Below are 27,384 nucleotides of genomic sequence, written 5' to 3'. Positions count from 1 at the left end.
CATACACTAAAATCCCGATTCTGCAAATAGGTGTAATTTAAATAGGCTTGCTCAAAGACCATAATGCAAAAATGAGGGTCAGCTAGGTTCTCAGCAGACAGAGATTAGAGTGATACAACTTAAGACCTACTGTGTACCAGAACAGGGAAAATGCACATGGTAGGAGGACGAAGACGTCCTGCCGACAAAGCACCCTGCCTTGATGCACCCTCCTGCTCCTACTCTCCCACCAAACCTGTAACAAAAGCCTCCCTATCGACTAAACATCTGGCAAAGCTGTCTGGTGAGATCTGGAGTCAGCTCAATAAAAGAAGCCAGAAGCTTCCTGTGAGCTGACACAATGCAGGGAAAGAGGAGCAGACTTCGGCCATCATAATTCCAATGCAAAGTTTCTGCTCCCAGTTTTCAGCATCTACTGTGGCCAAATGAACATGTCTGATGTGGCTGGCTTCACAGCGCACACCTCCACGTATATGGTTGTGTGCTTGTGTCTACACTAAAAATGTTTTACTCTTATACCTAATTGGACTTTCACTTATATGGACTAAAATGTGATTGCAGAATAAAATATTTCCTAATGTATCAGTTATTCAATCAAATTTGATGTCTTTCCTAATTTTAGTACAAAAAAAAAAAAAAAAAGCCATAACAGTCTCTAGGTAGAAAAGTCCTCCTGGCCTGACTCAAAGCCCTACTGTCAGCCGTGCTCTGCACACATGAGGTGGCTCACTGACCAGCTTCGCTTCCTTCTCACAGAACTCCTCCTTCCGCTTCTCGGCCTCCTTTCTCAGCTGCTCTCGCAGCAGCTGCTGACTTCCCTTCTCCCGCTCAAGAGCTGCCGTCAGTGAGTCCACGCTACCTTGAAGTTCTAATTTCTGTTGAATCAAAAGTTGTTTGGCATCCTTGAGATTTGTTACTTCCTGTTGAAAAAAGCCATAAACAAATCATCCTATATACAGCCTAATTTCCTGTTAACATGACAGAAGCTACAGTTGTGTGGGAAGAAGGAATCCCAATGGAGGAACCGCCACCACCACCAGGTGGCCTGTAGGACCTGTGAGGCGTCTTCTTGATTGACAGGGGTGGGCCCTGCTGGCTGTGGGGCCACCCCTGGGCTAGTGCTCCTGGGTGCTGTAAGAAAGGGAGTCTTTAAGTTCAATATTTCAAACCACTGATTTAAATTACAGATATTTATTTCCATCTCACTAATCATTTCATTCAGGTGACACTCCACCTGCATGTGTTTTAATTACATTATCTGAAAAGGATCTCTACCCTTTCTTTCAGTTTGCTCACTTACATTTGTTTACTGGGTAATCACTGAGTCATCAAGCAGTATTATGTTCTGAGTATGCACTGCATTACAGTCACACACATGCCGGAAGAACAGAAGAGCCCAGGTAGACTGGGAGGCAAACGGGGAGGATGCCCACAGATAGAAAAGCTATCAGGAGACCCCAGAGAGCACATGAAAATGCATGATATTTTACAAAGCAAATAGTAGACAGTTTCTGCAACCAACACCCTAATTTTTAAAATTAATTTCCCACATCATCATTTTAAATCAAAACTTATCCTGTAGCTGTTTTGCTTTACTCAGTAATTAGAGAATAAAAGTAGTTTTAACATGGATATCATGCAATAAAGAACACTCTGGCCACAGTATTTATCAAAAAGAGTAAAATAATCTGTGTAGCACATAGTGGTTCTTTCTTAACTCTCTAATCTAATGCACTGAACGTAAAAGACAACAGCCCATAAGCGAGATGGAGCGCACCCACCTTTATGCTTTCCTGCTTGTGGGACTTGAGCTCTTCACTGAGTTTAGTGAGTTCCTTTTCTTGTCTACACTTAATTTCTTCCATCTCTGCCAATTTAGACTTTTCATTTACTAGTTCTTTTTCCTTCAGTGACTGTAGAGAAATTAAAAATAAATTTAAAGCATCTTTCTTGAAAATTAGTAAGCTAAAATGTTGGTATTTCTGACCCCACCTGTACCTCTCTACTGAGGCTACCCAGAGCAGATTAAGCATCGTCCCATCCTATTTAACTTGATAATGTCACCACTGAGATTAAATAGTTACAGTAAATACTATAAAGTGAATGGTAACTAGGCAGAGTAAGGCTACTACTATAAAATGTAGCAATACTATTAATTTTTACAAGTTCTAGTATATCACTGCTTTTATATAAGGTTCCTTATTTTGGAAAGACTTTTCAATATACAGTAAATAGATAAATAAATAAATAAATAAATAAATAAATAAATAATTTTAACAGAACAGGTCATCTATTAGGGATAGACCTGACACTAAAACAAGATATATCCCAGCTAAAATCCTTGTAGTTAAGTACCAATTAAACACTGTCTGTCAGAACTGTCTAACTTGAGACATAAATCACGAACGCCATACCAGCTTCACAATTTCCCCTCCTAAAGACACTCACAATTTTTATAATTAAAGGGAATTTCAATTTGGAGCACACCAAAAAATTCTATGGCATGAAAAAGATGCTTATAAAAGCAGAAAAGACAATTAAAAAAAAAACTAGGTGGACATGACAAGGAAGTGACTAGGAAACACCTCCTAGCACTGAGTCTGCACTGTGAGCGGGGTGGGGGGTGGGGGGGAGGGCAGGGCAGGCCTGCGGGTCTGGGCTAAGGCCAGGGCAGAGGAGGAGGAGGCCGCACCTTTTCTCTCTGAGTGTCCTGCAGGGCTTCACTCCTCTCCTTTAGCAGCTGCTCTTTCTTTGCCAAGTCCTGCTCCAAAGTAGCTTTGGCAGCCTGCAGTTCTTGAATTGATTTATGTTGGTTCCCAATTTGATTTCTGTTTGAAATCAAGTCTTCTTGTGCCAAAGAGAGCTTCTCTTCTACAGACTTATAAAAAGTATTTCCTCAAATTACTATGGTTAGTAAATTTCAACAAGCATAACAGTTAATAAAAGCACACTAACACATAGTAAATAATCACATGTCAATGATGCGTATATGTTCTGGACATCTTGTTAGAGGATCTGTATGTGTACAGTCAAGTGGGTAGTTACACAAACCTACATGGTAGCTTACTCCATCCCTGGGCTATCTGGAATAACCTAATGCTCTCACGCTCCAAGCCTGCACAGTGAATCAAAGCAGTAAATACTGTAAGCAGGTTTAACACTGGGATGAATAAACATAGATAAACTAAGTACATAAACTTAGGTAAATGTAAAAATAATCAGAAAAAGATACTAGGCAATAGGACCTTTTCAGCACCATTAAGCTCTTGAGAGAGCAAAACTGCTAAGCCTGGTGGCACAAATCTTTAGTTCTAGTCCTCTTGAGCCAGAGGCATGTGGCTCTCGTGAGTTGGATGTTAGCCTGCAGCCAAAGCTGCTTTTGAGACATTTTATCAGGAGAAGAACAAAAGGGAAGGGGAAAGGGAAAAGGAGAAAGGAAGGGGGAGGGAAGGAGGGAGGGAGGGAGGGAGAGAAGGAAGGAGGGAGGGAGGGAGGGAGGGAGGGAAGGAGGACAAAGCTGAAGGCCTTTTTTTGAAACCCCTAGAAATAATTTAAAGCCGTTTACTGGGTACTTATATCAGATAAGTAACAACCATATTAAATATATTCAGAGAAAACATATATGGTTGGAGAAAGACCACTGGAGATATGAAAGAAAGCAATTTAAAAAGAAACACAGTTGAATGCTACATAAGTATACACATACATTTTATGGGATCTATGTTCCCTGACCTGGTAAACACTTGATAAACAAGACAGAGTTTTGTCATAGGGGGATATTTCACAGCTGTCAATCTGATTCAAGAAATTTAGCCTTTTATTTAATGCTGTGTACTGACCAGCCATCAGAGCATCCTCTGATCAGCCTGTCTCAGTGGTACAGCAAGTGATGTCGCTAATATCTAAGTCCTTCATGTGGTGGTAAATACTGTCCTGCTAATATCCTCTGAACCACTATGGGACTGACCTTTGAGTACAATGTGGAGGAGTTTCTAGATTAGGTTAACTCAGGCAGAGAGACCCACCCTAAACATGGGCGGTACCACGCTATGGTCAGGGGTCCTGGGCTGAATGGAAGGAGACAAGAAGGGAGGCTACCGATAGGGTGTGACAGGTTGCCTTGAGCTCCTGCGTCCATCCAAACCTCCCATCACGCTGGGCACTGTATTCTCACTGAGAGTAAAGACCAGTCCTTCCTCTTCAAGTTGCTTTTGTCATGTATCTTGTCAACACAAAGTGAGGTCACAGTTATTAGCACAGTGACCGACTGCTCTACGCTCACAGGTCTTGAGAAGCTCAAAGAGAAGGGCCAAGTTTGTGCCCGCTGGTTTCATTTGGGGACGTGGTCCTAGGTACAGGCACACCCACTTGGCTACTTCTGCTAAGGGTCTGCAGGGAGTGAGAACTAGCTAGCCCACTCTTCAGCAGAGCTCACAGAGGCACCCACTCCCCCCGGAGAAGCATGCCCCTGAAAAGGACACAGGATGCAACTCAAGAAAGGACCCCTGCTAGCCAGGAGTGCACAGAACACATACTTAATAATAAGCTGGGCATGAATGTTTATAATCTCAGTGCCTGGGAGACTGAGGCAGGGGGATTACACATGAGTTTGAGTTTGGCCTACAAAACACAGTGAAACACTGCTTCAAAAATAAATAACAAAGCAAATAAGACTTAATTTGAAGAGTAGGTTTCCTGAAAAAGGAAAGTTACCACTTAACAATAACTCAGTACAGAATCTTTTAGATATAAAGCTCAAATTTTAATAACAGCCAGTGGAACTGTAAATCCTTTCAGACTTATTTTGTCAGTTATACTCATAGTGACCCTGCATAAAATGGCGCTTATTACAGAAGAGTGATGTGTAACCAAAACTGCACAGGTAAGCCAGACAGATGGTAACCACCAACTTCCCAGGAAAATAGTGTGAGATCCTGTGTAAAATGAGGCACGTGGTAACTGGCCCATATGTCATCAAGGGAAAATTGATTTTTAAAAGAATAAAATGTACTGGGCTGGGGGACATCGGCCAGTGTAGAGTACTTGTCTGGCACATGTAAGACCATGAGTTTGAGCTCAGCACTGAACAAATGTTGATGCCTACTGTATAAATCTATTACAATTATAACTGGACAATAGAGATTCTGGTTCAACAGGCTTACTAATAAAGAAAGCAGTAACACCCTCTAAGAAAGTTTGTAAGGATTTCAAAATGCCCACAAAAACCTCCAAGTGTCTTTGGTTTGTAAGATTTTAAATTCTTGGACTCTAAAAATTTAAACTTATGAAACACACTAATTAGCTCTTTAAAGTCAAGATGCAAGTTAGACTGCATCACAAAGTCTTTTTGAAGATGGGGAGGGCAACTGCTCTCCTCTGTGTCTGAACACCCACTGACACACTCCTACACAGGACTGCCATGGATGCCTCACTCGCTCAGCACTGCTAACCAGGATGCTCCTCCTGGTCCAGTTCTTTGCTCTTTACCCTATCCACACCCAGCACAATAGGCAAATCACTGAGTGGATCAACTACCAACCTTGACCGTGATTACACTGATCATAGCATCATAGCGGAAAAAAAAATTGCTGCGGTCCCCTGTGGCTCTAACTGTTTTTTATTAAGCAAGACTTCCCACACTTCTTTCAAATAAAACCTTTCTAATGTTAGTTCTTGCTTTTTCGGACGTCTAATAAAATGACATAAGAGAAAGTACTGGGATGAGAAAATTTAGGTTTAATTCTGTAAAAACCCTACACTTTCCATTCCAGCCGGGCATACATTTATACTATGAATTTGAATTGAATAGTGAATTCCATTCTCCTCTTCCTGGACAAATGGCAACACAGGGTATAGGCAAGAGAAATGCCAGTGAGCAAAGTGTTTAATCCATGATCCAGTAGATGGGGCTAATGATGCAGATCAGGCCAGGCTTGCTCAACTCTACTGGTGTCCAAGGACACACTGTCAGTCTGAGTTATATACACTGACAGCAGCAACCAAAAGCCTCCACGTAGTGAAGTGTCATGTTATAGAATGTACTCTCTTCTCCCTTCTCTCTCACATGGGAAATCAGCTCACTGAAGCAAAAGGAAAAAATGGTTGACAATCAGCTCTCTTCCTGGTCTACAAATACTTGCGCTTCCTTAGGAACCTGTTCTTTAAAAAGGCAGTTTGTACACATTTCAGTTTAGAGTTATTAAAACAGATTGTATAAACTTTTATTTTATCAAAAAATCTAGTGAAATGGTGGCTAAAGAGGAGGGGGCTTTGGGTAAAACCAACAGCTCCAGCCGTGGTGTGGCCCTGCTGCATGCCTGGGCCTGCCACACTGTAAAAGTGGTGTCAGAAGAGAGGCTCCACAGGGCCCTGCTGTAAACCTCCCCTAGGCCTGCCCTCTGCTTTCTCTTTGCTCAGACTACATGATGCAAGTCTCCTTAGAGATGCCTCACTGCCTTTAGGTTAAATGCAAACTTCCCCTGCCCTTCAACATGTAAAACAAGCACAACAATTTAACAGTAATAAATGACCAGTTTTAAATTTTCTTTAAGATTTATTTTAATTTTTATGTGGCCAGGTATGGTAGCGCACACCTTTAATCACAGCACTCGAGAGGCAGAGGCAGGCAGATTGCTATGAGTTCGAGGCCAGCCTGGTCTACAAAGTGAATCCAGGACAGCCAAGGCTACACAGAGAGACCCTGTCTCGAAAAAAAAAAAAGACATGTATGTATGTTTTGCCTATGTGCCTGTCTGTGCATCAAAAGTGTGCAATGCCCACAGAGGTCAGAAAGACCACAAGATCCCCTGGAACTGGAGTTACATACAGGCAATTGTGAGCTGCCATATGGATGCTGGGAATTGAACTCAGGTCCTCTGAAAAAACAGTAGGTACTCTTATCTACTAAGCCTTTTTAGGGGGTAACTGACTAGCCTCCTTCTCCCTTTCTTTGCCCCAACTTCCTGTTGCTGTGTCAAGTCCTTGCCCTCTACTGGCCTGCTATGAACTCTGTCCTTTATCCCTGCCATTCTCCTAACTCTGATCCTGTTCTAACCAACTCACGTCTCATTACCAGAATTTAGGAAGATCGACTGATTTTTTTTTACATTAATTTATTTGTGTGTGTGTGTGTGTGTGTGCACGCGTGCATGTGTGTGCGCATGCGCGTGCGTGCGTCTGCATGAGTTAATGTGCATGACATTCATTCAGGAAACCAGAAGACAGCATCAGATCCCCTAGAGGAAAAAAAAAATCTTAACTGATTTCCCCACCAGGTGATCCAAGCTTCTTTATAATTGCTCCTGGTTAAGTATAAAATCCACTTGTTTTCTTCTAAACATTTAATATACTTTAAATTCAAATCAAAATAAAATACAATATACATATGTAAATAAAATGTCTTAATGTTTGGTGATTATTCTCAACAAAATCTTACATTAGTGCACTTAAACAAAAGAAAGAGATATTACCATGACAAGAAAAAAAAAAAAAAAAAAAAAGACAAGAAGCAGTGACAGGGGCAGAGGAGACCGCGGGCAGGGCAGGGTGGCAGCTCAAAGTCCTGTGTGTGTATGAGCACAGCACTGGCTTCCCTTTAGAGAAGTTACATGCCACCATTGTATAAAATTTGCTAACCTTTTTATTTATACCTTTCCTCTTAATAAACATGACACTTTATTTGATCATACACTATTATTAATCAAGGCTAGATTTAATGGGCCTAATTTTAATCGTTCCTGTAAGCTTAGAAAGTTGACAAATACATAACACTAAAAATCATGCATATTATGATTTTTTTTTAAAGTTAATTTTAAAAAGAACATTAAGGGGAGCTGTAGAGATGGCTCAGAGGTTAAGAACACTGCCTGCTCTTCTAGAGGTCATGAGTTCAATTCCCAGCAACCACATGGTGGCTCAAGACCATCTATAATGTGATCTGATGCTCTCTTCTGGCCTGCAGGTGTACATGCAGACAACACTGTATACATAATAATAAATAAATAAATCTTTAAAAAAAAAAAAAAGGAACATTAAAGGAGTAATTTCATAGAAAAATATGACACTTCGGAAATTCTCTTCCCTTGCCCACTAGGCAGTTGTTCCCTGGGCTTTATAGCGTCCCGCTGCTTACTGTACCTTAAGGTCTTGTCGTGTGGCTAGAAGCTCAGACTCTTTGCCATAGAGGTCAGACTGGAGCTGCTGCAGGTCTACCTGGCCCTTCTCATAGGTGCTCTGTAAGGCTGACAGCTTCGCCTTCTCTCCCGCCAGGTCCCGGGCGGCCTGAGCTGACTGCTGCTGCAGTCTACTCTCCAGCTCTGTCTGAAACGTGCAGTAGTTATTGAAAAGAGAATGAAGATCAAACGCCATCAATATCAAACACATTTATACAAGTACAACTCTGACAACCAGCTAACCTGCATGGATGGCCTAAGACCATATTTTAATAAGGAGCAACCTGCTTTAAAGGCATGAAGGCAGAGAGTAACAGAGCCAGCAAGGCCCTATTTAAATGCAAATGCAACCAAAAAGAAGGAGAGGCCACTACTGTGCTGAACTGAAGGTAATGTGTAGTTTCTACTCTTGAAAACTCGAGCATAACTCTGGGAACTTATATAAGTAACCTTTATTAATATCAAGACAAGAAATGAAAATTTCACGTAAGTTCAAAATATTCTAAAACCAACTCACCTTTGAGAACATTTTGGAGAGATAAAAATATAATATATTTAAAATATGTCTTCATGAGAGTAAAATATATTTGGCTTTTAAAATAAATATGTACGCTCCTAGAGTAAACAGTTCTGAAAGAGGCTTAGCACGACAGGGCCACCAGGAGAAGAGAGACTGGAGAGTGGGTACAAGTAGGATTTACTAGGAGAAATAGGCTCCAAGGGCTGTGATTTATGGTGATTTACTGTATGTATTACAAGGAACCAGAAGATAAGAAAGAGTTTGGGAAAGAAAAAAAAAGAAAGAGTTTCAGGGTTCTCAACATGAAGAAATGATGTTTAAAAGAAACATTTGATCTTTGATCATTAAAAATTGTACACAAGTTTTCATCTTATTATATTTTATTTTTATTATTATCCCTTAGAAGCCTGATTGTTTTCTAATGAGAGACAGAAAGAGGGTGGATCCCGATGAGACAGGAGGTGGGAAGGAACTGGGAGGAGTAGAAAGCAGAGACACCATAGTCAGGAGGTATTATGAGAGGAAAAAACAACAACTTTAAATAAAAGGAACAAACATACACAAGTATAGAATGATCCATCCCTCCTATGAATGTGTGTTTATGTATATAGTTACAATGTGTCAATTAAATTTCTATAAAAATAAAATGATATAGCTGGGCGTGGTGATGCATACCTTTAATCTCAGCACTTGAGAGGCAGAGGCACACAGACCTCTGTGAGTTCGAGATCAGCCTGGTCTACAAAGAGAGTCTAGGACAGCCAGCGTGACCCAGAGAAACCCTGTCTTGAAAAAACAAACAAACAAATAAATTTGAGGTTGATGTCTATCCTTTGCCTTTCAAACCCTGCCATCGCTCGGTGCTGCTTGATAGCTGTCCCCTGTTCTAAGGAGTTCTAAGGAGCTCTCTCTCTCCCCGACCTAGTCTCCATTCTAAGGAGCTCTCTCTCTCTCCCACCCAGTCTCCATTCTAAGGAGTTCTCTCTCTCCCCCACCTAGTTTCCAAGACATTCATGTTTCAGGTTCTCTTCCAATTTTGCTGGTCATTTCTCCTCAAATTATTTTACTGGCTTCTTTTCCTCAACTATATCTCTTAATACTGTAGAACTCTAGACTTTTGCTGATACTATTTTATGCATTTTTTAAAAAGTTCTCTTTTAGAATGACAGAACTTCTCTTTAAACACCTTTTACTTAACACGTAGCTTTAGCCTCTCCACCTCAACTTGGAGCTCTTCTTATCCAGGGACCGTCGTGTCTCCTCTTCAACAATCCAGACACCTGTCTCAACCTGAGTTCTTAAGTCTTGAGAGCAGCCTGCCCATCCCAAACTGTCACGCCAATAAATGGCACTGTCCAACATCCACATGCACAAATTCAAACAAGTTATCCTTGATTCTCCCAACATCCCTCAACACCTAGTCTATCATAAAGGCTCAGTAACCGCACTGGCAAGCCACACTTGCAGCCCATTCTCCTCCACTTTATGCCTCCACACACTGCCTGGTCACTGCAACACTTTCTCAGTCCCTTCCCTTCTCACTCCTTCCTTTCCTGTTAGTCATGTATTCTGCTAAAAATCAATCCCTCAACAGACTGAAAAACACCCATAGGTCAAAAACTATCATTCTGTAATCTTGTAAGCCCACCAATTTGCCTGTAAGTGGAGTACCTATTTCTCTTATGTTACTTTCTCAAACTTACTCTAAGATATTTGTATTAAATTAGCTCCAAATCATGGGATTGGTAGGGTTTTTTGTTATTGTTTTCTTTTAAATTTTCTTTCTTTCTCTTTCTTTCCTTTCTCTCTTTCTTTTTTTCTTTCTTTCTGAGACATGGTCTCACTATGCAGCCATGGCTGCCCTGGAAGTCACAAGCTGCCCTGAAATCACAGAAATCTGCCTGGCTCTGCCTCTTAAGTGCTGAAATAAAGGTATGTGTCACCACTTCCAGACTTGTCACTGGTGGCTTTTATAATCCTGTGCAGCATGCACCTCTTCAGAGATGCTCTTTTGATCATTCAGTAAGACTCTGCTCCATCCATCTTCCAAACCACTCTGCTAGTCTGTCTGCCCTATGGTATAACCTCCACAAGCACAGGCACATGTCTATCTTGTTCATAGCTGATTCACTAGCACTCAGAATTATAACATGGCATTAAATGTCAAGGATTTCATGAGGTCTACTGTACAGGAAATGGGAAGGCCTGAGACATCTATTGAAATGATCCAGACAAGAAAAACATATTATAATGGGTATGGCTATTGACAGTGGAACATGAGAAGAGGAAGGCAGACCCAAGAGCGAGGACGTGGACTGACGGGAGCTGATGCACCTGCCTGGGGGCTGAGAGAGCTACCCACTCCACTCCACACTGCCTACCCATTTCCCTTTCGCGGCTCTTGTGACTCATGCTGGGGAACCACGACACCTGTCATGTCAGAGCTCATCCTTTACTTATCTATGTCCTTTTCTAGAATCTCACTTCTTTTCTTAAATGTTGTACCACATATCTAGGTATCATTTGGTGAAGCTGTAAAAATCATGTGAGATTTTATATATATATATATATATATATATATATCTTTTAAATATCTTTTAAATCTGAATGAAATCTTGTAATAGTTTAATAAAAGAAAACATGCAAAATGTATTTTCAATTCACTAAATTATCATGATATAAAGATGAAGTTTCAGAAATATCTGGATTTAAAACTGAATTCGGGGGTTGGGGGGCTCAAACATCAATATATATAAGTTAGGAATGGTGGCATATGGCTATAGTTCCAGATATTTGAAGGGCTTCCATCCCAACTTCCATCCCAAACTTGAGATCAGTACAAAATCCACTTCCAAAATAAATCAATCTCTCTCTCTCTCTCTCTCTCTCTCTCTCTCTCTCTCTCTCTCTCTCTCTCTCTCTCTCTCTCTCTCTCCCCACACACACACACACACACACACACAGTCATTAAAACGTATAACTAGCCAGCTCTGCCCAAGATGGAACCCTTCAGCATACAGACAGGACAGCTCATGAGGCCCTGGCTGAGGGGCCACTGGTAGGTGATGGCTGCTGGGGGAGTCATTTATTTTCAGTGGAATAGCCACCACTGGTGTGTTGATTGCTCTTTTCATTGATTGTTGTTATGTATCTAGGTGTGTATAATGAAAATAAGAGGCCATGAATTTGAAAAAGAGCAAGGACTGTTAAAGATATGGAGAGTTTAGGGGAGGAAATGGAGGGAACAGATGATGTAATTATAATCTCAAAGGATAAAAGAAATACTTTTTAAAAAGGAAAAAAGGTTAAGTAACACAGGAGCTTATTAGGAAGAAGTGGTCCAGAGGGAAGAGGAGTTGGTGAGATGAGCACGGATATGGCATAAACTATGTACATGCATCAAGTTGTTGAAGACTAATCCGGGTCTGGAAGAATGTGCAAAAACACACTGTAACAATTACATTCTAACTTCTGATTACATATGAAAGCACAAAAAGACATGTTTCTACATTATTTAGATTTTGAGAAAAGAAAATTGTTTTTATGTAATGTAGCATAACAGAAAAGCTGGTAAACATAAAACTTCCTATGTACTATGTCTAATTTATATTCTTTTTACTCTAGCAGTGTGGCAGCTGACTCTTAATGTCATGGCCATTTAGGCTAATGTACAGACTACCTCTTCTCTAAAGACCAACCAAACTACACAAACTAACAATGGGAAAGACCTTACTTTGCTTAAATGTTTAGTACTAATTATAGCCTATTTCACTAGTTCATTCTGGACAAGATGTGAACATGTTTAAGAATAAAAAACAGTAAATGTCCCTTTATTTTTGAAAATAAAAATATTCTGGTATAATATAAAATGTCAAATATATTAAAGGAAATCTGACATTGCTGAGTTTTTAAAATACAGTTCACTTTATAATGTCATTATTTTCCCATAGTAAGAATGATTTATTGTGAATTTCTTTAAACTTTTCTAAAACAGTATAAATATTACATGAGTAACTGCCCCAATGTCAAACTTTACTTCTATGTATTTTCATGACTATTAAACAAAGGATTATCAAAAATGTAAATAATAAATTAGCTGGCAATTCCAATGAACATTCAGACTTAAATCATATATCAACTATAACCTATATATTTAACACAATTTTAAGTATTTATGCCTGTAATAAAATTCCCATTTTAATACTATCTTAACTTCCACTTTTTTCCTATAAAAAGTAAATATTTTTATCAATACCTTTTCTGAAACAGCATTTTTAACTTCTCCTTGAAGTACTTGGATTTGTTTTTTCTTCTGTTCAGTTGATTGCTTCAGCTGGTTTATGGTCCCCTGAAGCTGCTGTGCCTCTTTCTCCTTTTGTTTTAATGCATTTTGAGCCTGTGCGACTTCCTCTTTGACTGAACTGAGGTCTACCTTCAACTGTTGAGAAGTCTAAAAGAAATGGAAACCTGTTTGACTCATTCAGTCAAAACACATTTTTGTGTGTGTATCTGCTACGAGCAACACACTACATTTGGCAGATATTATTGAACCTATTGGCCACCTTCCAAATATGACTTATTTGGTGGACATTAACGACATTAAATATTTGGTTTCTGTGTAGTAGTCCAGAAACATCTTTTTGTCACTATATAGTGGTCATCAACTATTACTGCTGTCTCTGTGGTGGTGGGTTTTGTCAATCTGGCCTAAGCTGGAATCATGTGGGAGAAGAGCTTCAGCTGGGAACCTGCTTCCTAGCTGGCCTGTGGGGCACTTTCTTGACTGATGATTGATCTGAGTGGGCCCAGGCCACTGTGGTGCTGTCGCGTCTGGACAGCTGGCCCTGGGGATATAATAAACCAAGTGAGCAAACTCTGGGGAATCAACTACTGAAGAGCATGTCCCCATGGGCTCTGCTCGAGCTCTGCCTCGGCTTCCCTCAGCGATGGGCTGTGATTGGGTTATGTAAGCCAAATAAACCTTTTCCTTCCCAACCTGCTTTTGGTCAGTGTTTTATCAAGGTAATAAAAAAGAAATCTTAGGGCAATCTATGAAATACATCATGTTTAAGAAGCTATTAGTTTTTCAACTATAATAGTCTTTAATCCTATCTAATTAAAACTCTTATGGTTAGTTGATTCAATTTTCTTCTTTTCTTAATTATATTTCTTTATTTGTCCTTTACATTTGAAATGATTTTAAATTTTGTTGGTGATAAGTAAAACACAATAACAACTTTAAACTAAACATATGAGCCATTACATTTAGAGAAACAAACATTCACTTATTTCTTTATGAGGGTGGAAGCAGGACCGTGCAAAGGCTGCTTGCACTTCCTGCAGCTGTACCTCTTTCTCTTTCTCAAGTGACTTCCTCAGCTCCGTCTGCTCCTTGAGTGCACTTTCTGTCTGCACACGAAGCTCATGCTTTAATTCTTTACACGTTTTTTCCTAATAAAGAAATATCACTGTAATAACTTTCAAGTGTTTATCAGTTTAGAAGGAAGAGCAGAAGGGAACACCTAGCCTATAGCACACAAAGCAGCTAGCTAGGGCATTTTCATTAGGATAGCGACCTCCACCCAGGAAAGCAAACATAAGTGGCTCACCAAGTCTAATACAGCAGCTTTCCCTTTCTGAGTCTCTTCCTCAAATGCACTTTGGGAGTTTTTTAAAGAATCAGAAACTTGTGACAATTTTTCTTTTGTTGTGGAAAGCTCCGCCATGAGGGCTTCTTTCTGGGCTGTCGCTGCTTTCAGGTCTGTGACTGCCGCTTGGAATCTGTCACTCAGCTCCTGGTGCTGTGTCTTTGCATCTTGACTTAACTTTTCAAATTCTTGCTGCAAGACAACTTTTTCTTCTTCTTTCTTAGTAAGGGTTTGTGTAATATTTTCAAAGGCTTCACATTTATTCTGTAGATCCAATTTTGTACGAGATACTCTGGATTAAAAATAATTTTTAAAATTAACATAATGTAATATTTATCATTAAAAGTTACTCATAAGTAGTCACTGAGTCTTGAATATTTTATATGGCTTAGGAGAAATAATTTACAGAGCCCCAGGATGAAAACTGTCTTAGTGCATCTCATCACATGCACATGAGTTCCTCAGCAAGGGCCACGCTGTCTGCACTTCCTGACATAATTCAGGTCTGCCCACCACAGCAAGCCATCAGAGAAAGTCGGATAACAAAACTACAGTGTCTACAACAAGCAGCAAAGGTCTCCCAGGCTCCCCAAAGTACAGAATTGGCATGTTACTTCCTAGGCATACATGATCTCTGTCTCTGCTTTTGAAAATATAAGATATATTTTAAGTTTATGAATCTGAGAATCAAAACATTTAACATAATGTAGTAACATATTTTAAAGGAATCAATTTACTTCAAAAATAAAGACAAATGGTTTATCTAACTTCAAATATAGCAGACTGTAAAGAGATGCATTATCTTGGATCTTTTAATACAGGTTTTCTGAATACCAGATGAATGGGCCGTAAGAATGAGAAGTGGAGCTACAGCTCTAAGAATGTGCACCAACTCTGGTGTTTTCACTATACTCAATGTACTGGTTATTTCTCAGTCAACTTGACACAAGCTGACTGAGAAAATGTTCCCAATCTGATTGGCTAGTGGGTAAGCCTGTGGTTCATTTCTTTCATTGATGATTGATTTGTAGTGAGAAATTCTGGAATTTTGGTTTCTGTAAAAACACAGAAATCTTATAAGAATATATTTTTGTTTTAATACCAGGTGTGATGATATGAGGCTGCTTTGGACTGCTGGCAGCAGCTGACTATGATCTGCCTTGTGCTCTAGCAGAGGTGTGGGGCCGCCAGCTGCAAATAGTTTCTGTGACTGTGTGATGTTTGAAATTCTAGGAGCTTTATATAAACTTATAGATTCAAGGATCTCATACTCTCTCTCCCCTGTATCCTTCTTTCTCTCCTATCTAGTGGTAGGGGAGTGAAACTAGGGAGATAAAGGGTAGAGAAAAAGGATAACCCACAAAGTAGCAAAGACCAGTTACAATGACTGATTTTCAAAGGCCTAGGCCACTGTAGGCAGTGCTAAGCCTGGGCAGATGCCCCTAGGTTGTGTGAGACAGCAGGGTGAGCAGCCATGAGGAGCAAGGCAGTAGGCAGCATCCTCCACAGCCCCTGCTTCAGCTCCCGCCTCAGGCTCCGGCCTTGATCTCTAGTCCTGGCTTTCTTTGATGATAAACTCTAACCTATAAAATGTAGTAAACCTTTCCCTCCCCAGTTTTCTTTTAGTATTGCATCACAACAAAAGAAAGAAAATTAAGTACTCAATAACATCAAAGCTGGAAAAACTCCATTACAAAGTTTAAAGGAAAATCACTCCTAATGAGTAAAAATCCATCCTGTACTTAGCATAGTACTTCAGAGCAGAAACTTGACTGTTTTTAGGTGACACATATACACATTCCTATACCGAAATTGTTTATATTAACTATTTCGAACTGGTGAACAACTCAAAATGAATGAATACTCAAGAGAAACAGGTAGCATATCACTGCTGAAAAGTGACTAAGATTTTATAGAAGTAAATGAACAACAGAAAATAAGGTTAACTTTAACCAAGGAAAAATGGCTTTTTCATTGACATTAACATTAGTATATAAAACCAGTGCACACGCACGCGCGCACACACACACAATACAACACAATACTGCGTGACTCTGACTCTCCAAGAACACTGTGAGCAATCAAAACCTTAGGAACATAAAGCAGGTCAGCTTACACTTCCTTCTCCTCCTCAAGCCTTTTACTCAGCTCTGCAGTTCTGAGCTCTAGCTCTGCATTCAGCTGCCGCTGCTGCTGTAGACTCTGTGAAGCTTGCTCCTTGCTTGCTTTAACTTCAAGAGAATCAGCTTCTAGTTTCTGTAGGTAAAGTGAGCCTCCATTTGAATTTTGACAATAACTAATTTATTGTTAAATATTATAATATGTGTCTGCTTTCAAACTGTTATTGACAAAATATACAAAATAGCTTATCAATTTATAAAAGCCCATCCTGAAAGCACCACTGAATGAGGAAGTTGTTCTGCTTAGGGTCTGTCAGAGAATCTAGAATAGGGTTGGATTTCATTTGCGAGTATTTTATTGAGTATTTTTGCGTCAATATTTGTAAGAGAAATTGGTCTGAAATTCTCTTTGTGGAGTCTTTCTGTGGTTTAGGTATCAAGGTGACTGTGGCCCCATAGAATGAGTTTGGTAATGTTCCTTCTGTTTCTATTCTGTGGAATAGTTGAAAGAGAATTGGTATTAGCTCTCTGAAGGTTTGGTAGAATTCTGCGCTCAATCCATCGTGTCCTGGGCTTTTCTTGGTTGGGAGACTGTTGATGACTGCCTCAATCTCCTTAGGAGATACAGGGCTATTTAATTTGTTTGCCTGATCTTGAGTCAATTTTGGTAGTTGGCATCTATCAAGAAAATTGACCATTTCATTTAGGTTTTCAAAATTTGTGGCATAGAGGCTTTTGAAGTAAGACCTAATGATTCTTTGGATTTCCTCACAGGTCATGTCTATACCAATTTAAAATATATTACCTACGTATATGCAGTTAACAACCATAAAATAACAGGATACTTAACATAATAGATTTGCCATGTAGTCCTCAAATTGATACCTACTGACCCTAAATATACAGCACTTAAAATTCCCAACTTTGCTTCTTTAGTGTCTTGGTTAGCTCATGTTACTCTTCTTTATAGTGTACTAGGCATTTCGTGCATCCTTCTATGTGTCTGATTTTTTTTTCAAACTTATAAAATCAAACTACTACACATAGGTTTAAATAGAAGCAATGTGCTTTCTATTATCATTTGTGGGGGTGTGTGTGTATATGTGTGTGTGTGTGTGTGTGTGTGTGTGTGTACGTGCCTGCCTGCCTGCCTTTGGGGAGTGTGTGCATTTGGAGGACAAATGTCAAAATTGAGTGTCTTTCTCAATCACTCTCCATCTTATTTTCTGAGACAGAGTCTCTCACTGAACATAAAGTTTGCAGACAGAGCCCTGCTGGCCACGCCCAAGTCCCTGGAACCCTCCTTCCTCTCTTCCCAGCACAGTTATCACAGGCCCTGCCATCACGCCTGACATTTTATATGGTCCTGACGTCACAAGCCCTGCCACCACGCCTGACATTTTATGTGGTCCTGACGTCACAGGCCCTACCACCACACCTGACATTTTATGTGGTACTGATGTCACAGGCCCAGCCACTACCCTGACATTTAACATGGTCCTAGGTCTCCAAGTTCAGGTCCTCAAGCTTACGTGAACAGGCTCCCCAGCCTTCACTCAATTATTTTTTAAACAAAACACAAAAATATAGACATTATACATGCTGATAAGGTAGTTAATAATATTATGCTTAAATCATGTTAGATATAACTCATTTGCCTTTTATGTGTGCTGAAAACTTTCAAAGTATCATTGTTTCTAACTTTTTGAAATGCACAGTATAAGGTTTTTCTACAGTCAAGCACTATGACAGTGCCCTGAGTGTTCTTTCAACTACAACTACTTGAGAAAGGCTCCAGATGAGAGCTCTGCTTGCTTTATTATTCTTTTCAACCATGTCTAATTTGTCATCCCGACTACACAGGGTATATACTCCAAAGGGTACACCAAGTTTTTAAAAGAAAACACTGAACCATACCTGAGAAATTACACTGGAAGAAGTTGTAGGGAAATGGAAAAATTAAGGGAGAGAAGAGATTCTATAACCACACACTTATACTGTTTAGTGTATCCTGGAAATATTTTACATTTTACAATAAACCACCACTACGCTAATTGTTACATATAAAAGCTACCCATTAATGAAGGAATTGAAAATAAAGATGGAATTAAAAATTAATTGGTAAGTAATTTTTAAGTTTTTGTACCATTTCACCTTTCTCTGTTACTTAAAGGTCTTTGACTTTGTGAAGAGCATCAGACTCCAACGCTGCTGTGCAGGAAAATGACAAACTCAACTATTTTTATACACACCTTAATTTGACCTTCCAAGTCTTCAGCCTTCTGTTCTAAGGAGAGCTGTCTCTCCTTGTACTCCTTCAGGTGGCTCTCCAGCCGACTGCAGAGCTCCTGTTTCTCCTGCAGCTTCGCACTCACCTGATCCAGCTGCACACTGACCTTATTTAACTCCTGAGGAAAACACATTTGAAGAAAAGTTGTAGCACCTGCTATTCAGTGAAAGTAAAACTGAAAACTGTAACTTTATATAAGAAAACATCTGGAGAAAGACTTCAGCTACTTCAGTGACATAGAGGTTATCTTTATCCACTAACAAAGAAAATCAAGTTGTACATAACGTAAGACACTAAGCTTATTTGTATAACAGTTAAATTAATTTGTGAAAAAAATTAAAAGATTTATTATTTTATGCATATGTGTCAGTTGTGAGCTGCCATGTGGACACTGGGAACTGAACCCAGGTCCTCTACAAGAGCAGCGAGGGCTCTTAGCCCCTGAGCCAACTCTCCAGCCCTTAGTGACTAGCTCAAACCCAGGCCCTCAGGCATGCTGGGTACAAACTATGCCACTGAGCTACCTCCCTGCCAGTTGACAATGTCTTAATAATTTCCTAGAAATATTATATAAACGGTAATAAAAGTAACACTACAGTTGAATTTTTTCTACTTTCAAAGCACTACTTAGAAATTATATTCTAAGAGTATTGTGTTGTTACTCTTGCTTAAGTAAGTCCCCAGAATACCCTGTTTCTCAGGAAGAATGCAGTAAGTATTAATAGTAAGTCTGCTACCCACGGGTGACCAGTGTGACCGCCTTGATAACGTTTCCTCTAGTCCTCTCTGCACGTTAGTTTCTCGTCTACTTGTTTTATGCACTGATGACCACAGGCTGAGGTGGTAGAGCAATAGGAGACGCCATTCCCAGAAGGTGCAGGCCCTGGATTTGGCCTCCAGCACAACAGCAAGTGAATAAGTAATTACATACTTAAAATAAAATCAGACTCCTACTCGCGTGCTATTTTATTTTAAATTTCTTTATTTTTATCACAACAATTTATTGTAAAACTTTGATAGTTTTCTCAATAATATTCAACTGCATAAAATCCCATCTTATTGGTACGACATTTTTAAGTCACTCTCCTTATTACTAATCTACTTTAAATTCTTATATCACTATTATACTTTCTGCATTTAGTACCAGAGATGCAAATACAATCTTTATAGCTATTATTCTCTTAGCATAAAACACTACAAAATATGGAAAATTCTAAATTTAAAAAGTTATTCTATTTTTAATTAGCAAGTAAAGTAATAGTTTCATTATGGCATTTTAGAAAATACTTTCTTTTGCTTCAGACTCTTGACCTCATTTCCCAACCAGTTCTTAAGTTCTTGAAACACACAATGCATATACATGCATACATACACACACACACATCTATAAACACACACAATGCATATACATGCACACACACACACATATATAAACACACACAATGCATATACATGCATACACACACACACATATATAAACACACACAATGCATATACATGCATACACACATATATAAACACACACAATGCATATGCATGCATACACACACACATATATAAACACACACAATGCATATACATACATACATACACACACACATATATAAACACACACATACACACACATACACACACACACACACAGTTTCCTGCTATAGTGGCAAATGTATCCCACTGCTGTCTCCATTTGTACCTGATTCTTAAGGAGCCTGAACATTTTCTAGTACAGTGTTATATTTATATACAGGTAGAGTATTTCTTACATCTGAAATGCTTAGGACTAGAAGTTTTGAGACTTTAGGTTGGAATATAGACTTCACTGGTTAATAACTCTTAATCAGAAACTTAAAGTTCTATGTACTCCAAATTCATAATTGTTCAAAGAGTTTTGTACCAGGGATATTTCCTTCTTATAATGTTTTAAATAACAAAGATATTAACACCTCATCAAACAAATGTTAAGATGTAAGTAACATGCAAGTACCATAGCCACTTATGTTCGATTTCATGTGTATGAAGGAAAATATTAGTGTGTGTACACCAACCAAAGCATCACCAGGTCCCTACCTGCTGTTTATCTTGTAATGCATTCTGAGCTGTGTCCAGATGGTTCTGAAGATCGGCTCTTTGAGCAGTTTTTGCTGCTTCTGCTGAGAGTAACAATTCAGTTTTGGCTTTAATCTGTAACAAAATTTAGAAATTATTTTAATTCTATATTTAATTGTTGACTTTCCCTTTCTTAAAACACATTGCTTTTGTCACAAAACTATTCAAAAGTTAGGTTCTTTGGCATGAAGTAATAATTGAGACACAGAAATATACGTATGTGAAAATCTCCAAGACAGAAGTGGGTAAGAGGGAACACTCCTAGGAATGTTTGGTAACAGCGGGAAGGAAAGCTCTGACACCAACACATGGTGCTGTGTCTTTGTGTGGAGGAAATGGTTCCAGAAGTGGAGATACAGGTGTGTGGTCTGAGCACCTAAGAGGCAAAGGCAAAAGAACTATGAGCTGCAGTCCAGTCTCTGCTGTATTCATATATCCTATCTTAAAAAGGCAAGTTACTTGTGTACATTCTGTTTTCTGGGGAAGGTCACTGTATTTTTTAGAAGGAAACATCCAAAGTCTACCAGTATCACAATAAGCTGCAGTAAGCTGGGTAGAGGTGATGCACACCTTTAATCCCAGAACACGGAGGCAGAGGTACTCTGAGTTTGAGGTCAGCCTGGTCTACAGAGTGGATTCCAGGACTGCCAAGGACACACAGTCAAACCCTGTCTTGAAAAACCAAAACAAGCAAACAAAAACCAATAAAAACGATGATTCCAAAGATGAAGGATTTCAGAACAGAGTCCAAGCAATAAAACAAACTAGAAGTATGTTTGAAATCCACTCTTTCCATATAATTTCTCCTGCAACGAGTTTTACTTTTGATGTTCATTAAAATCCAAGAAATCACACACTTAAAACCTCCGGCTTCTGACTGGTCCCTTTCATGTCAGTGCTGTGATTCAGGCCAGCTGTTGTGGGTCTCAGATGAGGCTGGCAAGCTCTGGCCGGGCAAGTTGCTCTCAGTTGCCTGTACTTCCTGTGGCCCTGTAGTCCAGACCTCGGCCCACTGAGCTATTGGCGCCTTTCAGACCAGCATATAGACACCTCAGGGGTGTCCAGCCTCTCCAAGAGTGTGGGAGATCCTGCTGGGGCTGTGTGGAGTGTCTAAGCTATGTTCTAACTGCTCGGATCTTCAGGCTCTGTCTCCTGCGCTCTGATCCAATGTGGGCCCATTTGGCACTGCGGGTTGCGCATGCTCTCTCTGAGCTAGGTGGACCAGCTATTAAAAACAAGGAATTTCCAAAATTTGTGGACAAATGGATTAAACTAGAAATGATCATAATGAGTGAGTTTACCCAGAAGCAGAAAGAGTCAAATAGTATATACTCACTTATATCTGCACACTAGCCCAAGTGGCATGTCCCATGAAAGTCTTCACTTACCAGGAAAGTGGAACAGAGGGGAGGACATCCTATTGGGACTTTAGGTGAGAGAAGCAAGGGAGAATAGGGAAATAGAAGGATTCAGAGGGTCCTAGAAACCTACCAGAAGAACATTATGATGGGCAGATCTAGGCCCAGGGGTCCTGCTCAAACTATGGCACCAGCCAAGGACAATACATGCAGTAAACATCGAACCCCTACCCAGATCTATCCAATGGACAGGACATTCTCCACAGTTGAGTGGAGAGTGGGGACTGACTTTCACATGAACTCTGATGCCTCATATTTGACCACGTCCCCTTGATGGGGAGGCCTAGTAGCACTCAGAGGAAGGATAGCAGGCCATCAACAAGAGACTTGATACCCTATGAGCATATACAGGGGGAGGAGGTCCCCCTCAGTCACAGTCACAGGGGAGGGGAGTAGAGGGAAAGCAGGAGGGAGGGAGGAATGGAAGGATACAAGGGATGGGATAACTATTGAGATGTAATATGAATGAATTAATAAAAAAAAAAGGAAAAAAACTCAGGCTTTCTACATAACAATCAAATGAGTTATGCTCTCCTTATTAAAAGTAATAGTGAAATAACTTTAGCACAATTCATCTCTAGTAAGAAAAGCAAAAAGTAGAAAAAATATAAATACATTTGAAATTAAAATATTTTTAGAAGAGTTAAAATGATACTTAGCTAAATAAAGAGAAGTATCAATTAACACAACAAATATAAAATACAGACGATTTTAAACAGAAAGAAACCATCCATATAATTATCTCTCAGTAACTCAATACTTAATCTTCGCAGAGATACGCTGAATAAGGCAGATCTCTGTACTGAGTTGGGTGAGAACTAAAGAGAGCTACACTTTAACTAACAGGAAGTAAACTACTCACTGACGACCATATCACTTATTTTAGTGCAAATCAGCTTCATTTACATATAGCAGTTCATCTATTAGAGGAATGGAAAATCATGAAATACTTCAAAGTATACGTGACATATTTTCCAAAGTTATGAACTGTGTGAGGATTTGAGGGTACTGAGTAATAGTTACACTATAGTCTTAGAATGGGCAATGGCAAAGGGGCAGGGCATCTCCAGGCCCTTTACACTCATGGAGATCAGAGGTCTTGCCATCGCTGCAAGCTGCACTGTTGGAATGCAGGCACTAAGGCCGTTACGACAGTAAGGCAGTAGGAACAGGCTCACGATGTAGCCGTGGACATGGAATTTACCTTCATACTGTGATGACCACCCTACTAGGAAGTACCTTGCAAGTAGGAATCAAGAATTACATTGCAGTACTAGCCCAAGGGGCATGTCCCACGAAAGCCTTCACTTACCAGGAAACTGGGACAGAGGGGAGGGCATCCTATTGGGACTCTAAATGAGAGACGCATGGGAGAATAGCAAAATAAAAGGATACAGAGGGTCCTAGAAACCTACAAGTAGAACAATATGGTAGGCAGATTTGGGCCCAGGGGTCCCGCTCAAACTAAGGCACCAGCCAAGGACAATATAGGCGGTAAACTTTAAACCCCTACCCAGATCTAGCCAATGGTCAGAATATTCTCCACAGTTGAGTGGAGAGTGGGATATGACTTTCTCACGTACTCTGGTGCCTCACATTTGACCATGTCCCCTGGAGGGGGAGACCTGGTGGCACTCAGAGGAAGGACAGCAGGTTACGAAGAAGAGACTTGATACCCTATAAGCATATACACGGGGAGGTAATCCCCCTCAGGAACAGTCATAGGGGAGGGGAATAATGGGAATAATGGAAAAATGGGGGGGGAGGAATGGGAGGATACAAGGGATGGGATAAACATTGAGATGTAACAAGAATAAATTAATAAAAAAAAAGGAAAAAAAAAGAATTACATTGCAGAAATCACCTTTGCATGAGGAGAAAGAACAAAAATATCTGTGGACACAAGAAACTATGTAACTTAATTTGTATTCTGATTCTCCACTAATGCGTACAGCAAAGCCAATGTGCAACATGTAAGGTCTAAAACTGATGCTTTTTGTGTACACACTCATTAAACAGCACATTACCTGTATGTCAAGCTGAGATACTTTCTCCTTGCTTTCATTTAGCTGACTGCTTAGTTCACTGACACTGGTTTCTAGGGAAAGAACGCGGTCCTGTGCAGCTCGAAGATGTGCCTTCTGTTCCTGTACCTGGTCATGCAAATTCTCCTCGGCTTGTTTATGGCTTTCTGACTGATTCTTCAACTTCTCCATTAGTTGAGTTAGCTATTACACATGAGAGAGTCTAATTACAAAGTTTGCAAATCACACCAAAAATGAAGATACTCGAATCTAAGTATCATTAGAATACTGAACTGCTCTGTAACAGGTAATTTCAAGGTTCTTGAAGTAACAATACTTAGACTTTTCACAGCTAACAAGTCAAAATTCCTAAGAACATCAAATGCAGATATATTATCTTTAATTCATCTCTACTCAACTAGAATTGATATGCAATAAAATTCATCTGGCTTAAGTATAAAATGTGAGATTTTATAAAGGTGCACACCCGGTTAACTATCAACGCAATCACGGTGAAGAGTGTTTTCACTACACGAGCTTCACAAGGACTTGTAGTCACATTGTAGATAAGTGAATAATGCTCCATAAAAATTAGCCTAGTGAAATCCTCCTAAGAATTCTTCAAAACCAACTTGGAGCTCATCATGGCAGCATTTCCCTAAAATCCCAACTCTCAGAGGCAGAAGATAAGCTTGGTCTACATAGCAAGTTCTAGGCCAGCTAGAGCCACAATAGCGAGTCTCTATCTCAACAAACAAACAAAAATAAATAAAACGGCATGTGTAGCCAGATATGGTGGCATTCAGAAAGCGAAGGGAGGACAAAAATGAGTTGGAGGCCAGCCTCAGCTAAGGTTTTTGTACATTTCTTTTAAACTCTATATAAATATTGGAATAAAAAAATTTTTAAACTATTAGGAAACTATATATTACCCAAAGACAAATATATTATCAAAATATGAATAACCATTGAGTTTTAAATATTATGCAATACTTAAATAATAGCTAATACTTGAGTACTACATTTAACTTATTAATTTGTTACTCATTTTTTTTTTAACATCACAAAATGCCAGGACGCAAGAATGTGCCATCAGTCACATCTCTACTTTCCAGTGAACTAGGGAAAGTAACTTACTTGTCATGTAGGCAATAAGTTACCTCCTGGGCACATGAACTGAGGACATCTCTTATCAAAGCATTGTACAGGCCTTCAATAAACAGAGACCTACCTTGATGATAAATATTACAATATAAATATAACATGCTAAAACAAGTCAGAAAAGCCAGGATGATGAATTATTTTTTATAAAACACTTAATATAACTCACAGGTATTTAGCCAGGCACAGTGGCAAATGCCTTTAATTTCAGCAACTGGGAGGCAGAGGCAGGCAGATCTCTATGAGTTTGAGGCCAGCCTGGTCTACAAAGTGAGTCCAAGACAGCCAGGGCTACACAGAGAAACCCTGTCTCAGAAAAACAAACAAACCAACCACAGGGGTTTAAGTAAAGCTTGGCTGTATCCAGCTTATGAACGTACTTGCTGCTGCAGTGCATGGTTTTTCTCCTGCAGCTGGTTAAGAACTGCAGTCTCTCCTTCACCAGCTTGAATTTTGGCATAAAGGTCTTCTCTTTCCTTTTCTAGTAAGGAAATATTTTCTTTACTCTTCTGTAGTAAGGCTTCAAGGTTCTGGATCTTTTGGTCCTTATCTCCAATCTGTCGTAACACTTGTTCCAAATCATTCTGTAAAGAATTAAACTACTATTTTAAGGATAAAAAAACTTAAAAAGCTGTTCCTTAAACATGAAATGACTAATAATAATTTTAATCATCCAAAGTGTTAGTCCTACATCTTAAAAACTATCACAATTTATTGTGGTAAATTAATTAAAACCACATACTTAATAACTACATTAATTACATTATTTATCAGCATGAATTTAACTAAAAGTTTACAGCACAGTTTTCCTAATACTCTGACCATACTTCCCATGTTTCTGATCTGCTTTAGATCCATGGGACTCACTCTGTGATGCAACAAGCACATTCCTACCTCACAGCCTTTGTTCTCTTAAATGTTTCCCTAACAACCAGGTGATTCCCTCCCTCCCTCTTCAACTGTTTGCTCAAATGTCCCCTTCTAGATCAAGCTGCCCTAATCATTACATTTCCAACTGTAGCCTTCTGTGATACTCTATATACTGGCTTTTCCACTGCACTGGAACCCTCAACACACTACATTGCTTTCTCTCATGTTTACATACCTCTTTCAATCTCCCATTAGAACATATGCTACATAAATACGAGGATGTTATCTTTCTTATTTATTGATATATATCCAAGGGACATTACACAGATGCTCTAAAATAATTACTGAATGAGTCCAGCTGGGTATGGTGCACACTTTAATCCCAGCACTCGGGAGGCAGAGGTGATCTCTGAGTTTAAGGCCAGCCTGGTCTACAGAGTAAGTTGCATGGCAGCCAGGGTTATACAGGGAAACCCTGTCTTGATCTACTCCCTCCCCCAAAAAACCACTATCCTCTCACACATGGTCACATGTGCAAGCTCACTTCCATACCCAGTAGGACTACTGTACATCAGGAAAAGCCCTTCTCTTCCTAAATATCACACAGAACACCCTGGACTAGATCACATCCACAATGCCCACTTCCTTCCTAACAGTAGGTGTCTACTCAGAATCAAGGCCCAGCTTGACAGTAGCTATGGAATGCTGGTGACAAGTAGACACCCAGCACCCTTAATGATTTATGTTAGAATTAAAACATTTACAATTCAGTCATTTTCAAGCTTGTTTCTCATTCCTCTAAGCTTTAGTCATGAAAAGCCACATTACCTACTTGCTCTCAGCTTTTATTCCTTCCACAAAGAACCCCTCTCACCACATTTTCCTACTCTTCTGGAATCCAAGTTCCATGCCAAAGCCTTCTGCAGGAGTCATTGCTTCCATTCTCCATTGAAATCTGGTTTTCACTATGCAGATTCCATTTTTCCCATCTCCCTCTCTTCCCTGCTTTTTTCACTGGCATCATCCTCTTATAAAAACCTTGTGCTGGTTTTGAAG

At 39.6% G+C, this 27,384-nt stretch overlaps 1 protein-coding gene across 1 annotated transcript in view; it reads right to left on the bottom strand.

Moving 5' to 3' along the window:
• Window positions 1-27,384, bottom strand: part of Eea1 (early endosome antigen 1) — a 101,682-nt gene that overhangs the window by 3,498 nt on the left and 70,800 nt on the right. Inside the window, exons 14-25 of the mRNA XM_051139909.1 lie at window positions 25,839-26,042; window positions 24,301-24,501; window positions 20,817-20,930; window positions 18,712-18,867; window positions 16,456-16,595; window positions 14,301-14,631; window positions 14,041-14,142; window positions 12,947-13,141; window positions 8,137-8,319; window positions 2,693-2,878; window positions 1,782-1,913; window positions 735-920 (exon numbers count right to left, since the gene is read on the bottom strand). Coding sequence (XP_050995866.1) covers window positions 735-920; window positions 1,782-1,913; window positions 2,693-2,878; window positions 8,137-8,319; window positions 12,947-13,141; window positions 14,041-14,142; window positions 14,301-14,631; window positions 16,456-16,595; window positions 18,712-18,867; window positions 20,817-20,930; window positions 24,301-24,501; window positions 25,839-26,042 — 2,130 coding nt within the window. The remainder of the gene's footprint in view (window positions 1-734; window positions 921-1,781; window positions 1,914-2,692; window positions 2,879-8,136; window positions 8,320-12,946; window positions 13,142-14,040; window positions 14,143-14,300; window positions 14,632-16,455; window positions 16,596-18,711; window positions 18,868-20,816; window positions 20,931-24,300; window positions 24,502-25,838; window positions 26,043-27,384) is intronic.

This window comes from Acomys russatus, chromosome 31 (genome assembly GCF_903995435.1).
Source record: "Acomys russatus chromosome 31, mAcoRus1.1, whole genome shotgun sequence".
In the NCBI taxonomy this organism is placed as follows: Eukaryota; Metazoa; Chordata; class Mammalia; order Rodentia; family Muridae; genus Acomys; species Acomys russatus.
The sequence above is the reverse complement of the archived record's forward strand: the minus strand, read 5'-3'. Positions and strand labels throughout refer to the sequence as shown.